This window comes from Pseudochaenichthys georgianus, chromosome 20 (assembly GCF_902827115.2).
Source record: "Pseudochaenichthys georgianus chromosome 20, fPseGeo1.2, whole genome shotgun sequence".
Classification (NCBI taxonomy): Eukaryota; Metazoa; Chordata; class Actinopteri; order Perciformes; family Channichthyidae; genus Pseudochaenichthys; species Pseudochaenichthys georgianus.
In genome coordinates this window covers 3020061-3035430 of record NC_047522.1, presented here as the reverse complement: position 1 = coordinate 3035430, position 15370 = coordinate 3020061, and the positions used below count along the sequence as shown (strand labels likewise).

At 41.9% G+C, this 15370-nt stretch overlaps 1 protein-coding gene across 6 annotated transcripts in view; it reads left to right on the top strand.

Moving 5' to 3' along the window:
- relch (RAB11 binding and LisH domain, coiled-coil and HEAT repeat containing) overlaps positions 1–13562 on the top strand; it is a 35188-nt gene extending 21626 nt beyond the window's left edge. For 4 of the 6 annotated variants that reach the window (XM_034108820.2, XM_034108819.2, XM_034108817.2 and 1 more), the window contains 14 exons: positions 485–632; positions 717–873; positions 1045–1168; positions 1394–1442; positions 1991–2070; positions 2483–2589; positions 3048–3147; positions 4609–4691; positions 6849–6912; positions 7016–7154; positions 7240–7356; positions 9987–10075; positions 10900–10970; positions 12324–13562. In XM_034108820.2, coding sequence (XP_033964711.1) covers positions 485–632; positions 717–873; positions 1045–1168; positions 1394–1442; positions 1991–2070; positions 2483–2589; positions 3048–3147; positions 4609–4691; positions 6849–6912; positions 7016–7154; positions 7240–7356; positions 9987–10075; positions 10900–10970; positions 12324–12444 — 1449 coding nt within the window. In that variant the 3' untranslated portion in view covers positions 12445–13562. Of the gene's footprint in view, positions 1–484; positions 633–716; positions 874–1044; positions 1169–1393; positions 1443–1990; positions 2071–2482; positions 2590–3047; positions 3148–4608; positions 4692–5271; positions 5355–6848; positions 6913–7015; positions 7155–7239; positions 7357–9986; positions 10076–10899; positions 10971–12323 lie in introns of all 6 variants that reach the window. The other 2 variants (XM_034108818.2, XM_034108816.2) reach the window with 1 other exon arrangement.
- The last annotated feature ends 1808 nt before the right edge of the window (positions 13563–15370 follow it).

The following is a 15370-nucleotide window of genomic DNA, read 5'->3' as shown; positions in this document are numbered from 1 at the left end:
ATCCACCACTCGCACACTTCATCGTTATTGTAGTCCACAGGGAACCCGAAATGTTCCCACACAGCTGATTTAAAAGAAGCAGGTGGGTTCTAGCTCCTGTGTGTTATCTGAAATCGCCATACTAACTTTTCTTCTTCTTGTATTTTGTTCGTTTTGTTGTTGTTTCTTCTTGTTCTTCATTTGTTGTTTAAGGGCGGCTGGCAAACAGCTTTTAGGCGCAATACCGCCCCCTGGATTATATATAGTGTAGTGGATACTGCCGTGAAGGACAGACTTTTTTCCCACTCGTATAAAAAAAAAAAGCCGTATTCGCCGTGTGACTGCATGTGCCGAACCGTGACGGTACGGGACGAATACGGATACCGTTACACCCCTATTGTAGACGCATGTTAGTGTTTTCAAGCTTCAAATGTCCGCACCACACAAACAAGAGCACTTACTTACTCATTGCTCTGCTCACTTCTTTACCTCTGTCTTCCTGCAGCAAGGGGAGCATGGTCTGGATGAACACAAGTTGCACATCTACCTGTCGGCGCTGCAGTCTCTGATCCCTCCTCTGTTCGCCGTGGTCCTGCAGAACGCTCCCTTCACCAGCAGAGCGCAACTCAACGGAGACATACCTGCAATAGAGGGCAAGACAACGACGCAAAGAACAAGTCACTCGTAGAAGTTGTAGTACACTTTCTGAGTTTCCTTTCTGGTCATGTGTCCTGCAGTGACCCGGTTTCCGAGGCCAGCGTCTCCCCTCCAGGATGTGGCGACCATCATCGGCAGCAGGGAGATGCTCAGTGCGCTGCTGCTGCTCTACGACTACCAGCTGGAGCAGGAGGGAACCACCGGGTGGGACAGCCTGCTCTGGGTGGTCAACCAGCTGTAAGAGAAACACACATAATACGTTCTTTAAAGCTTTGTTCAAAAAGTAAGGTTGACTTTTAAACTCTAAATCAACAGTTGCTCAACAAACATTTTGAAGATAAAGAAAAACAGCCCGAGTTTCACCAAATCATACACAAACATATCACACTCATTTCCATCCGTCTGCAGGCTTCCACAGCTCATAGTGATCGTGGGTCGCATCAACGTGTCTTCCCCGACCTGCGTACATGAGTTCTCTCGATTCTTCTGGAGGTTATGTCGCACCTTCGGCAAGATTTTCACCAACACTAAGGTAAAGCCATGTGACTAGCCGACGTTAAACATAATCGCAAGAGCAAAGAACTCGGCTACCACAACCCCTACGTTTTTTAAAGTTCGATCTCCGTTCACCTTTTCTCAACGACAACAAAAACTACCCCCACATATCATTTAGTACTTCCTGAATTCTGTAAGGCTTTCTGTGACATCGTACAAATATTCCTGACATTTTGTTCACCCTGTATACGACCATTTTCAGGTCAAACCACAGTTCCAAGAGATCCTCCGACTATCTGAAGTTGATGTTGGTGAGTACAGATTACACTTACACACACACACACACACACACACACACACACACACACACACACACTGATGTGCAATTGTTGTAAAGTGTTCTCAGCTCTCTATAGCATGTTGTTAGGTGGAGTTGAGGCACAGACGCTGTTGATGTAAACAAACCATTTGTAGCCCTTTTATGGGTGTTCCCCTCGTTCTTTTTTTTAGTTCCGGACATGTTTCTGGAGTTATTATAAGAGGTGCTTAGTCTCAGCTTCCTGCCAAGCGATTTAACTTTGGTATTGTGGCCATTTATAAAATATGTGCTTTGTACAGGGTCCCAGTCTGTGTGTAGGTCACTGTGACTTTACATTTACAAGTGTCCTTTCCAGTCGATGTTTGTAAAACCACAACGATGTAATGCATGCTGTAATTATCCCCATATTACAAACCAAATGCCAGGCAATTAACTGTTCCTCATCTTTTCCTGTCATGTTGTAATGTACAGGAAAATGTAAATCTCTCAATTCTTAACATGTTTTTAACATATTTCATTCTGTTTTTATTCCTCTGTTAGATACTTCTTCAGCGAACGATATTCTCTGCAAAGCCACGGTCCCCATCTATGCCACGGGAGTTCTGACGTGTTATAATCAGGTAAATGAATGGCAGAACACAAATAAGAAGTAGCTTGGTCTTCTTAAAAAAAAAGTCAATATATCTGATTTCCTCTATACTTATGGCCCCTATTCTTCTGTGTACTTTATAATATGAAGAGTGTGAACCACACTTCTCCTCATGAGGGAAAATCCACTCCACACATCATGCTGCGACATGTTTTTGTTTTGAACTGAGATTCACAAAATAATGCAGCACTTGCAAAACACTGTTGGCACGTCAAGCTGTATTTTGATTTCCCTTTCAACACAATACTTCAACAAAACATGTGTATGTTGAAAGTGACAAAACATGTCTGCTGTACCAACCTACTGATCTGCAGGCAGATGGACACGTATTCAAATGTTGATGTATTTTGTGCGTACATAATGTAATTGAAAAATATGTTCAGGATGAGGATCGCAAGTTGCTGGTGGGTTTCCTAGAGGATGTCATGACGACCCTGTCTCTGTCCCGTGCACCTCTGGACAGTTTAAAGGCCTCCTTTGTAGAGCTGGGGTGAGACACACACACACACACACACACACACACACACACAAATACTTTCCTACATAATCAACAGTGGATTATCAGACTACATTCAGCAATTTTGAAACCATATCTCTTGTCATTTTCCAGTCTCTTTTTTATAATATAATGTAACGGTTAAGTATAGCTGAACTGTTAACTATGCAAGCAGAGAAAGCTTTCAAAGGAAAGTCAATTAAATGAAAAACTATTCCAGGTGTTTACAAGCAGTGGTGTTTTAAAGTAGATTGAATAGGTTGTATTTTATTTCATATCTTTCTTAACACAGTATATGAAATGGCTCGCCTTGAAACACGCTTTCTCATGTGTACTCACAATTATTTGCCGTTTTGCTGGTCTCAAAATAATCTCAAACACTTTGGAAAGTCAGTTATTGTTTGACAGCTGCCCCAATAATAACCAGTATTTATGTTATGCTCTCTTTTCAGCGCCAACCCAGTGTACCATGAGCTGCTGCTCACTGTGCTGTGGTACGGGGTGGTGCACACCTCTGCACTGGTGCGCTGTACTGCAGCACGGATGTTTGAGGTAGGAAAAACACACACAAATACACACAGATAGTGTATTGAACAAGCACAGATTGTTTACAAAAATACTACCTTAAAAATGTGTCATTGTTGAACAGTTTCTCTTTCTTTTTGAATTTTAGCAAGCCATACAAGTAAATGACTCTTCTATAAAGTGTATAACACAACATGGCTGCACAATTATGGATATCATTGTCATTTACATATTGTTTTGCATATTGTGATTATCTTCTTAAAGCATATTGATGTTATGAGTACATTTGAATATAATTATTATTGAGCTAAAATATCAGTCATACGCAATTGTGCAATACTATATCATTGATGCTATGTTGGAGTTTATCTATTTGCTGTACATGTGCCAGCTCTGCTTGCTGTTGCTGCTGTTTGACATGCATTGTATATTTACTCTGTCTTAAGACTAAACACAACTGTAACTTATAAGGCCCCGGTTCAAACTGCTTTACTAGACCCTCGCAGAGTTAACATCAGACAGATATTCACTGTGCACGGCCCTCAGAACGCACTACATAAATATCTGCTGCATGTCAGCGAGAGGCCAAAGTCAGCAACCTCAAACTATAATCAAAAGAGTCCAAGGCCTGTTTCTTTTCAGTGTTGTTGGAAAGTATAATTTAAACGGAATGAATTAATCTATTTTTCTTACTTATTAGTATTTCAGATCTGTTGAAATATAAAACTACTGTTATGTTTCAAGAGGGACGACTATTTTCCCATGTTTGTGCTTGCCAGTTTGCCAAGGCAACAGTGCTGTCCTAAACACCCAGAAGAAACCACGTCCTTTGAGGTCCGTGCACACTGCAGGTCACGTATTGGACAGGGGGTCTAGGTACAGCAGTAGAGCCGGGCCTATGTTCATCTAAAGTTTGGGGAGGAGGAGGTTTAGGCTGTATTCATGTCCCCCCTGTTTTGTGGAGTACTTTCCCAACACCCCCCACTGTCACCTCTCCATAGTGACTAGCTGTCCACCCTTGCAGAGGGTTGTAATGCGGTCCTCTTTCACAGATCCCAGATCAGATTTGTCAACTATTTGATCAATGAAAAGCTGAAATGAATGCTAATCTGACCTGGAGTCTGTGCAAAGAGCCCACAGCTTTATGCTCACCATACTGTTAAAGTATTTGTGCAGTTTAGCTATGTTGGCTTCACATTCCTTCTGCATACATGCGTGTGCATGTGTGTGTGTTCGTTTGTGTGTGTGTGATTGTGTACTCATTTGCTTGATACATGCAGTGCCGTTCCGTGCCTTGCAGCTATGGTTTTGTCATTGTATATCACTTTCTTCCTATCTTTTTGTTTTTTCTTTATCCCTCCCCCCCCCCTTTTTTTTTTTTTGCTTCTTTCTTTTTATCTCTCTATCTATTGGCGGTGTTGCTCGCTCTTGTCCCAATGCCCCGCCCACCTCTGTGACATCACGGCTGGCTCTGTCCAATCCGATCAGCTGCTGGTGAAGGGGGTGAATGAGACGCTGGTAGCTCAGAGAGTGGTGCCGGCTCTCATCACACTGTCCTCCGACCCTGAAATGTAAGTGGAACGACAACAACAATAAACCGCGCCGCGTCTCTCCTCTGCCCCCTTCTCTTTGCCGCTTGAGAACCATCACACTGAAACAAGTCTGTACCTGCCAGGAGCAAACTCAGCACAAAAGTATTTCCCAAGACTCTAATTACATCGATATCTAATTTAACCCATTTCATTTAATAACATTCTCCTTCCTGAGGCGTCGTTTGCTCCTGTGCAGGTTTAGGCTGGCCATGTGTTGGTTCATCAGCATGACCAACGTTAACTGCATGTACGCACTAACCCACGCCAGCTCTTCATCGGTCTGCAACACTAACTAGTCCATTATTGTGCCTGCATGCAGCAATAGCACCGTGCCTGCTCCTCTTCCTCCCCTCCCTCACCGTTAAAGCAGAGCCTCTCCTCCTGACCGGCCGTCAGCTAGTGGTCGGCTCTCCTCACCCGTCAGTTTTATCCTGTCACTCTATTTCCCTTTCTTTCTCTCTGTTATCCAAACCATCTCATCTGTCTCTACCTCTTTCCTTCACCCCTCCCTCCTCCTGTCTCCTCCCCTCTCTCATCCTGCTGTGTGGTGGGTTTTCAGTTGGTTCTCCGAGGCATGAGTGAAGCATTAGTAGATCGCCGTGCGGCTCCGGCCCTTATTACTCTGTGCAGTGGGCCTGAATTGTGAGTCAAACGACACAAACAAACCTCTCTGTAAACATTGTCATTTTGTGGGCTGCATCCTTACAGTGTCAGTCTTCCTGGAAATGTGTCTGGCTGAGCTTGAATGAGCATTACAAATATGTGAGCATGTGACACCAAAAGCCTTTACTACATCTGAAGTGTATCGGCTCCATTCACCACACACAGTGGAAGAGGAAGTTAAAGCATGGAGTAATTTGCCTCTCTTCCTTTAATCAGCCTTTAATTATCCTCTGATGTGAAGCCACGGTGATTGGCTAAACAGCTTAAAGTTAAATGAACACTCGTCTAGTGTAATCTTCTGTCCTTTCATTACAGTAAAAACATGCCATGCTTTTAAAAGACGTTTAGCTCACCTATAAGCAAGATAACTGCATCTAGTTTGTGATTAGACACGATGATTACATTAGTGGCAACACTGTTGGAATGCAGCCCTTTGCATCTCATTATTCTCTTTATTGAAAACCACATGCTATTGGGGACACACCAGACCCCGGATTCAACACACATTGTTTCTATATGTCTGGCATGATGTACTTGACTTACTTCAGCAGATAACCGAGTCTATAGACATGTCTGCAGTCTGTCCTGCTCCTACTGACATTGGAATGATTATCTAACATCACCCTAACGGCACCCCAATAATCTGCTTATTTAATATAATCATCACGTTTTGTCAGATATTTGACTATGCATTATTATGTTTTATGAATGAAATGTAATGATCCCCTTAAAAAAGACCCATTATATTTCTCGTTAAGCTTAGTTTAAGAATGCTGATATGAATATTCCTTATTGATGTAATCAATTTAGATCTGGGTTAAAATATAAATAGCTAGTTTGGTCTAATCAGGATGCACCAATACATTTCAATATAATAACTGATCTACTTAAATCAGAAGCTACCAGATGATCATCATTGCAACTATCCAGTCAAACGTAAACTTGAACATCAGAGCGGTTAGCTGTAAAGCTGGCAGTCCACTATCTGAGGAACCACCTCAGTCTTCTCTGCGGTAACTGACATGTCATTACTATGTAATCACTATATTTGGATAAAACCGAGAACATGTGTTCGCTAAAATAGTCCTACTGTACCTCTTTGTGGTTTAGAGTAAATGCTTACTCAGCATTGTAATTACAGATGTGCAAAAAATACATCTTTCTAGTGAAGTTTGTCTCCGTAGCAGTATTGGATTTTGTTGTGGTCACTTGTTTATTTGGATAACAAACTGGGGATCATTAAGCACAAGTGTATCTCCACTTTGGGATTTAGTCAGCTTGAATAGAAAGTTAAATGAAATGATGATAGTTTACATGAACATGGCCCAGAAAACTAAATCGGGTAAACGGATAATATTGTATTATAACTTAGCTTAAAGACACACTAATGGGAAACTGAAGAATAGCTTAAATATCGATGCTCAGACTGTGATTGGTCAAACCTGTGTCTTGCTCTCCTGCTGCTGCTTTTAGCTCAGTGAGGATATCCACTATCCCTGCCTTTGGTACCATCATGGAGACGGTCACACAGAAAGAGGTAGGAAGTGCACACGTGTCCATTATGCTGACTTATTACTAATGAATACAAATAATCACTATAAAGCATGTTTTAAACAATCTTTCTGTGTGTGTGTGTCTAGCTGCTGGAGCGTGTCAAAATGCAGCTGTCGTCCTTCCTGGAGGACCCTCAGTACCAGGACCAGCACTCTCTGCACATAGAGATCATCCGGACCTTTGGGAGAGTCGGTCCTAACGCTGAGCCACGCTTCAGAGATGAGTGTATGTGAAGGACATTTCAGTAGTGTATTTCTTATTTAGTTTTCTTTGGCTGCTTCTTATGTGCTAATTATTTGTCTTGCTCTAGTCGTGTTGCCACATCTTCACAAGCTGGCGCTGGCTAACAACAGCCAGGCGACGGAGATAAAGAGGATCGACGTCGCCACGCAGCTGTTTGAGGCCTACAGCGCCCTCTCCTGCTGCTGTATCCTTTTCAATCAAACTCAATGGTCTGTGAAAGCTGGGCCAATACACCGGTCAGCATGGGTTTAGCTTCGTTAGGGGGACTTTAATTTGTAGTCATAAAACTGGCGATATACTGATAACATTTCAGTTAAGCGCAAGTCTAAATTAGACATCCATCTTTTAGCTTTTGCTGCTAAGCAACTTCTTTGGATGTATACAACCTCTTAAAGCCCTCACGGTCTTTTTATGCAAGTCAAATAGGCCTGTTGCTTGCAGTAGTTTTAAGAGGATAAAAATAGGTTTTATGTCGGTATGCCATTTGTCGTAAAGCAAGCATTATAGCGAGAGTGGATGGCGTTCATGCTCCTCTGTACGATATTCATACTGGTCTAAATGTTATTTTGTATCGTGTTTCCTGTATTTGCTAAGCAGGAGTTTTGTGCTTAAGGAATTAAAGTCCCCTATAATTGCTTTCCCAAATATACTGCTTTTGATAACCCTGTCACACTTGAGGGGGAAACTATGCAGTTCCAAGAGTTCAGCTCACACACACTTTTTTCTAACTACTGTATGTATTTCCAAATGATTTACAAGAAGTCTGTGTCAAGGCCGGCTGGAGTTCAGGGTTAGCTGTCGTAGCCGTGAGTCAGTGGGACGGCCGTTGGAGCAACTGCTTAGAGGTGCTCCTGAATGCCTCTAGCTGTGTGGTGCGTATCAGCACGGCCCCTCCATTCAGAGTGTGGTTCAGTGTGTGTGTTGGCAGAGCTGGCCTGTCATTTGGCAGGAGGAGAAAGGGAAAATAAGCTGCCTCCATTTTTGGGGCTGAGGTAATTACAGGCTTGGTTAAGCACAGGAAAGGATGAGAGAGGGAGAAGGAGCGTGAGAGGAGGAACGGACTGAACAGCAACTCCAATTCTTAGGAACAGTTCCCAGGATAAGACTCACGTTTGCATTACCTCTGTCTCTGTCCTGCTTTCTCAGTCTTTTTTTCCTCTCTACTCCAGAAACCCCACCCCTCACTCACTCACACACACACACACACACACACACACACACACACACACACACACACACACACACACACACACACACACACACACACTCGGAGGAGAGCTGTTCTGAGGTTCATTCCTGTGGATCTTTGTCAAGCTGTGATTTCACAGTGCAGTAGTGTCCAGGAGGTATAGCCCTAACCTCAGAGGCTGTACCTCCCACTCCCACTGCACTCCTTTCTCATGTAATCAGTGCAAAGACCTCTGAAACTGTGCATTCCCATATCTAAAAATATGAATGTATGCACTCCCTCTGCCATACAGCTCCTCTGGCCATGACAGATGGCAGAACACATACAGTCCTGGACAAAGTACTATTTTGCTGGAAACTTCATTTGGTGCCATATACCAATAAACTTATTTTAGGCAGGCTTGTACATTCGAAGACAAATATTTTCTCAACTATTTTGTTTTTAGTGAGACATATTTCTTTAATATTTTGAAGTAAACTCCTCCCTTCTGGTAATTCTTGGAAGCACTAACCCAAATACTGTTTCCATGTCTATAAATGTAGTGATAAAAACAAGAAAGTCTGGAAAGATAAGGCTTTACATATCTAATCCTAAATTAAAATATAAATGTGTTTTCTACTCACACCTGGACTATTTATCACAGTCCTCATTAACTTTGTTACCGTCCGCCTCCCTGACTGGTTACAAGCAACAGTGCAGCTGGTATTGATTTCATATTCTTTGTGTCTCATCATTGCAAAATACAGTTCTTGAAACACCTTCTGCAGCGGGGCCTACCACAAAAGTGATCTTGCATACACCGCTAGGTATTTCCATCTGCCTACGACTTAGTCACAGCGATAGAAACCGTGTTGGATGCACTCCATAGTTTCTCATAGTAGTGTACATTTATATATTCAGTTTAATATTTAATATTCCATCCGTCACATACTTATGTATATATAATACCTTGCTTTATGTAAGGGATAATGTGCTGCGACGCGGTCATTATGGGGAAAAGAACACCGACAGGCTGATCAGGAGCCCGACGCGAAGCGGAGGGATCTAGATCGGCATGAAGTTTGCTTTTCGGCCCAACTGTATACAGTTAAATCGATCGGACTTCTTTCTGAAGATGTGAGCGTCCTTAACAACGGTCAATAAGTCCTTGACAGCGGTCTGTCTGTTCGGTATTAACAACGTGTCACGTGTTCTGAATTGACCAATCAGAATCGTGTATTCAACTAAGCCATGTAATAAATCTTGTCATTGTTCATTTGTAAATTCAACATGTATATTTTCTACCTTCTTGTCTTGTAATTTGTATTGTACAATGCCATGTCTTTTATGCTGCTGCAACACAAACATTTCCCAAATTGGGATCAATAAAGAACTATCTTATCTTAATCACGATATGTGTAGTTGTGATCAAAATAAGGGTTGAATTTGAAGATGGGTGTGGTCTGAGCAACCACTTTACACCCCTGGTCCGATTTGACAATGATTGCAAGGTGGTCTCTATTTAAAATATATGTTTAGTTGCAGTAGGTTCAGTTAAATAGGTTGTGTTGCTCTCTTATCCACGGAGATGCACGGTGCTTTGGATCCACTGGTTATTTCATTTCAGTCCTTAACTTCCTGTGCAGTTATTTCTGAGGAGGTGATGCTCAACCACTTCCTGCCGGGCCTCAGGTGTCTCCGGACTGACATGGAACAACTCTCACCTGAGCACGAGGTCAGGAGACCCTCGCACAGGGGAGGGGTTGATACACACTCACACACTCACAATGCACACATGTTTTAGTGTCCCGTCTGCATCCTCACACACTGATAGGCCAGACTGTCTCCTTCTTCACTCCTTTCTTCACTCCTTTCTCACACACTCATACACACACCTCTGCCATTTTTTATTTGTGTCTCGGAATCTCATGCGATCTATTTCATGTGAGCATTTTCCCAAGGTGACTAATGATCAGCTGATTGTTTTCCACTGAACACGTCCGCGCAGTCTGCATACCAGATTCCGAGACAGGAATTATTTTTCCAACCGCAACTTTCATGCATGTACAAATAGATAAAGATGTTTTTATTTTTGCCATGTTTGGATATAATTACACCCCTCGTCTTTTACCACTTCAGTAGTTAACACGTGTTTTGTATTGACATATTATGAAATATCAAGATTCTACGGAAGCCCTGAGACGCAAGTAGTGGTTGGTTTTAATGTCATTAACCGATATGTATCTTGTGTGTAGAATTTATGGATGGTTTAAAACTCACCTAAGAGAAAACATGAATTTAGTGGGCTAGTTGTGCTCTTCATCCTCTTGAGGCAGAAATGATTTACTATAACAACCATTTAGGAAAAATTCTTCTAAAAATAAATCACCTATAAAATCGTTTTGTTTCCATCTATTTAGGGACATGGCAAAATGATCTGTATAAAACCATCCGTTCTTAGATCATAAACACTGGAAATAAACAATTTGCCTCTCAGTGTTTCCATAAGATTCAGTCTGACTCCTTAATACATGTCGTCTCTTTGTGTATCCTCAACAGGGTATTCTGAGTTCCATGATCAAAGAGTGTGAAATCAAGATTGAAAACCGAGGAATGGCCGACGCACAAGGGTGAGAAAAAGCAACGTCCTATTCACACCATCACATCTCCTTAAGCACGTTTTCAATACTGTGTTTCATTGCATGAGACGCAGTGACCGCTTCAAGTGATGACTTTAAGTGGCAGTTAGGAACAATGAGGAAAAGTGAGAAGTATTCCTACTGTGAGGAGAGGAGTCACCTAACAGTGTTGGGACTGGGCCCATTCTGTGTGGGTTAATACCCCGGGGAGAGGAGAACATGTGAGAGTGTTGGACCACACTCATTATGCGGGTATCTTCACAGAGAGAGCAGAAAATGTTGTTTGGAAAGCCTTTGGACCGCAGCCATACTGTGGGTGTCCTTTAAAACATCTTGTTAACATGTGTTCGGGCTCATTAAAAAGCGTTCATATATGGATGTCAGAAGTGGCTGTGTGTCTGCTTCTCCCGGTGCACGCTCTCTGTGTTTTGGGTTCGTTTCCCCCAAAAACCCTCGGTTAAACTCTGAGGTTAAATTCTCTGTGTTTGTGCCGAGAAAATTGTGTTCTCTTTCATTTTGGTCAGACAACTCTGTCTTTGACGTTTAATACAATAAATGATCTGGATCTTTTGAGGACTGTGGACCTTATTTGCCCCGGTGCGATCGTCGCTTTCACCCTGGGGTGAAATATTCCAAAGCACTCGCATAGCAGAGGTGTAATTCTTTGTAGCTTGTTTACTTGCACAATGCAAACTAAATCACAGTATAGTATGTCCATAATGTTATCAACTCCTTAAATTCATGTTGAACACTTTCATGCATACAAAAAATGTATATTTGTAGAAAAAAAAGTCATAGTATAGTTTGTTAAAAAGAATTAAAAACATAGTAGAAAATGTTCAAGATATCATACATTTTAATTAAATAAATTCAGTTTAGATGTTAAAAATGCATTTCACTTGTTCATGGACCTTTCTTCAAAAATAAATTGCCAAGATTATTCAAACGGATAAAGTGATACACACAGGAAAGTTAAGGCCACAAAATATGATCCAGACAAACAGTTTTGTCCTTTGTCTAAGTGATGGTGTTAATCTGTCAACACCTGTAACCTCTGATTATCCGTCTGTTGAGCAATGCTTGTTATTTAGCCGTTCCACTGCATCACTGTGAATACCAGCTAACTAAAAAGAGGAACTTGTGGAGCCGTTAGACTGTAAAAATCAGGAGGGGCCGTATTAGCGAACAGCTTTTCCCTCTAAAGAAGTAGAGTAAAGGCCGACTGAAGCTCGTCAACAGATAGGAGGATTGTCTTGTTGTTTCTGTTATGCTTTTATTTCTGTTTTCCAGTCCAGGTAACCTTGCTTCATCAGATCCTTTACACCATGTTTTTTTATCTCACAGCTCAATGTCCATTGCCTCCAGTTTGGTGGGCGAGGATGCCAAGACCAAGTTCCTGAGCAAGATGGGTCAGCTGACCACGTCTGGAGCCATGCTGGCCAACGTCTTCCAGAGGAAGAAGTGATCTCCACCCTGACGACCCCCTGCTGGCTTCGGGAGCTTTTCATTCTACTGGAAAAAGCATTGGTTCAGCTTAAAGTAGACATGTATTGTTTTTCAATCTCAAGAAAGGAAGATTTGCTGAAAGTTGTGTTGGTTTAAAATCAGTGCAGAAATACTTAAAGCTGAAAATCAATGTTTTTTTTGCAGTGAACGTTTTTCCCTCTGCTCATATTGTTCTACTTAATCATGGCGATGGCATCGTCCAGGACGAGGGATTTGCTTTTATGAATTAGTGCTGTCAACATTGTCATTTCAGAAAGAGGAGATGGACTGAAGAACAGTGTAGGGATTGGGATGCACCCCCCAAAGTGAAGGTTTCCTGGACGTTTCTGGACTTGAAAGTATGAATTTAAGTTGATTTCAGTGCAGTACTTCCTGTATCAGAAGAGCTTCACTCATCTCTGAGAAACTCTGAGCACCGCCTGCTGGATTTAATCTAGAATTTCAAACGGCAGTTGTGCGATAGATGCACTGACTTGCATTTGTTGTAGAATAATGATTCTAATTGACAACAAAACGGCTCTGCCTTGTACAGTGTATCTGTACTACTCTGAAGTATTGCATACTTGAAGCTATACATCTTATGTCTTGCCTTTATTTCATCAGTCTGACTGTTTTTTTGTTTTGACAGGTTCTGTTTTATAACTTATTTATGTCTTAATGAAAAAAACCTTATTCCAACTTCCAAAGAAATTTGCACTTCACTTGTTCTTGATTATATACACTATATATATATTTGTTTTAATTCAGAGTCTTATACATAATGAACATTATCACTACTGTTGTTGGATTTATTTGATCCGTTTTGGCAATGTGAAGTTAAGAGAACACTGACCTTGTTGTTCCCTCAGTCCGTTGCATCTCGTCTGTGTCGCAGTGTCTCCGATAATTGTATTTTTTTTCTTTTCTGAAGTGGGTATTTGGTTCTATTTTTTGTTGTTGTTCTTTTTCAATATGCTCTACGAGAAACGGTAAATAACTATCATACACTGAACTACAGAGTATGGTACTCATTATGTATATTTGAAATCGGTGTCATGGTTTAATAAAAGATGGACATGAGTTGTGTACTTAAATATACTTCTGGAGGCCTCATTGAATGTCTGCACACTGTTTTCAAGTTCTGATTACGGCTCAAAGTGTCGGCAGGTGGTGAAGGCTGTAAAAGAAGTCACTCCACAGACAAACACGCACTCCGTCTGTCCTGGCCCCTCTCAGCCAACCCTTTGATGTGCTCTATTGTCTGCTTAGTACAACAAACCAAAGTCCATCTTAAGGGGACATTCCCAACTACTTACTACAGATATGAGAACAGAAGTAAAAGCTCAGATCTGCCGGCAAGATTGCACTTTCTATCCATGCTATCTGTACTTTAAACAATGAGGTTAACTTTGGCCTTAAAAGAGGACTATTGTTTCACCTCGAAGGAATTAAACGGAGCTATCAAAGCACAGTCAATCTTTAAGAGCTGCACTTATGTAGTGGTTGAACAAAACGAGAGTGAACAAACACTTCTTGATAAAGACATGATTTGCATATTCAGGCTAATATTCAACCCTGATCACTGATAACATGGCAGGTGGACAAATAATTGATTCACGGCCAGATGGAACGGGAGGGCATGGCAGCAGTGTGTGTCTATATATATGCGTGTGTGTGGGTGTGCCTGTGTGTTCCTATCTGTAGATATGTGTGTCAGACAGATGCCTGATATGCGATTTGCATTCCTAGTGAATGGTTTTGTTCTTTGTGTGTCAAAACAACTTTTCTGCCAAGACCCTTGCATGGCTTCTTTCGCCATTCAAATATGTGTTTGCACATCTGGGTGTGAGCGTGTTTTTCTCAATATGCAATGTGTGTGTTTTCATGACATTTCTCGTGGCATTTTTGGCGCTGCAGAAATGGCGTCGGGAGGCACCTCTTACTCACATTGGTGACTCATGGATCACATCTGTTTCCAAAGCAACACATCCAGCCCAAAACCCGCCGGAACACGGTGGCTAAGCATAACGTTTTAGTCCGTTCAGTTCTGTGTGTGTGAGGGCGATACGCATGTTTTTCTGCCTTTTGTGCTTTTCAGGGAGCCCATGCTGAACCTCTTGAAGCTTCCTCCCAAAATCATGGCACCAAAACAGGCTGCGGCTGCTTTCTTCTCTGCAACGAGTGTTTGTTACTTCAATGGAAACCATGGCGTGTGTTTTTGTGCATTTTTGTGTATATGAGCCGTCTGGTTCAGGCCTCCTTCGTGAACTTTGACTTGTAGGTGATGCTTAGCAACACAACCCATACTGACTCAGGTCATTTGAGGTGTGATGCTTGTAAAGCAGCATGCATACGTTTTTGTATACATAAAACAAGCTGCATTGTGACCTGTTTGAAGCCGAACGGTGACTTCTCTGTGTTTTCTGTTGAGTTTTGTTGGTAGGGCCTGACTTTGGATGCCTGGCTCTTAATTGCTACTGTGCGAGCTGCAGAGGCTCCACCACGAAACAGCTTCTCTCAGCATGTTTTTACAGGAAGAGGGGGAGGATGAAGCCCATTACCTCCAGTGGTTCAGCCTAAAACCCTCTTAATATTTCCTTTTTTCAAAGTTCTTCTTCTCTCTTTTCTTTTTTAGGTACACTTCTATAACTCTTTTCAAGTAATGAAGATGTCCTTGCATCTGTTTTATACCTTGTTTACCTCTTTTCTCCTAACGTGCTGACCAACCCTTTCCCACATTCAAGGTATTTGCATAACTGTCACTTTGAAAAGAACATGTATCCTCCACTCTGCCATAACCTTCCCTCTATTGACTTGCCAAGGTGGGCTTGGTCTAATCTCCCATGCAAATTCTGTTTTTTTTCATCTTCCCTGGGAGCAAAAAAAAAACAGCTGTTTCCTGGAGG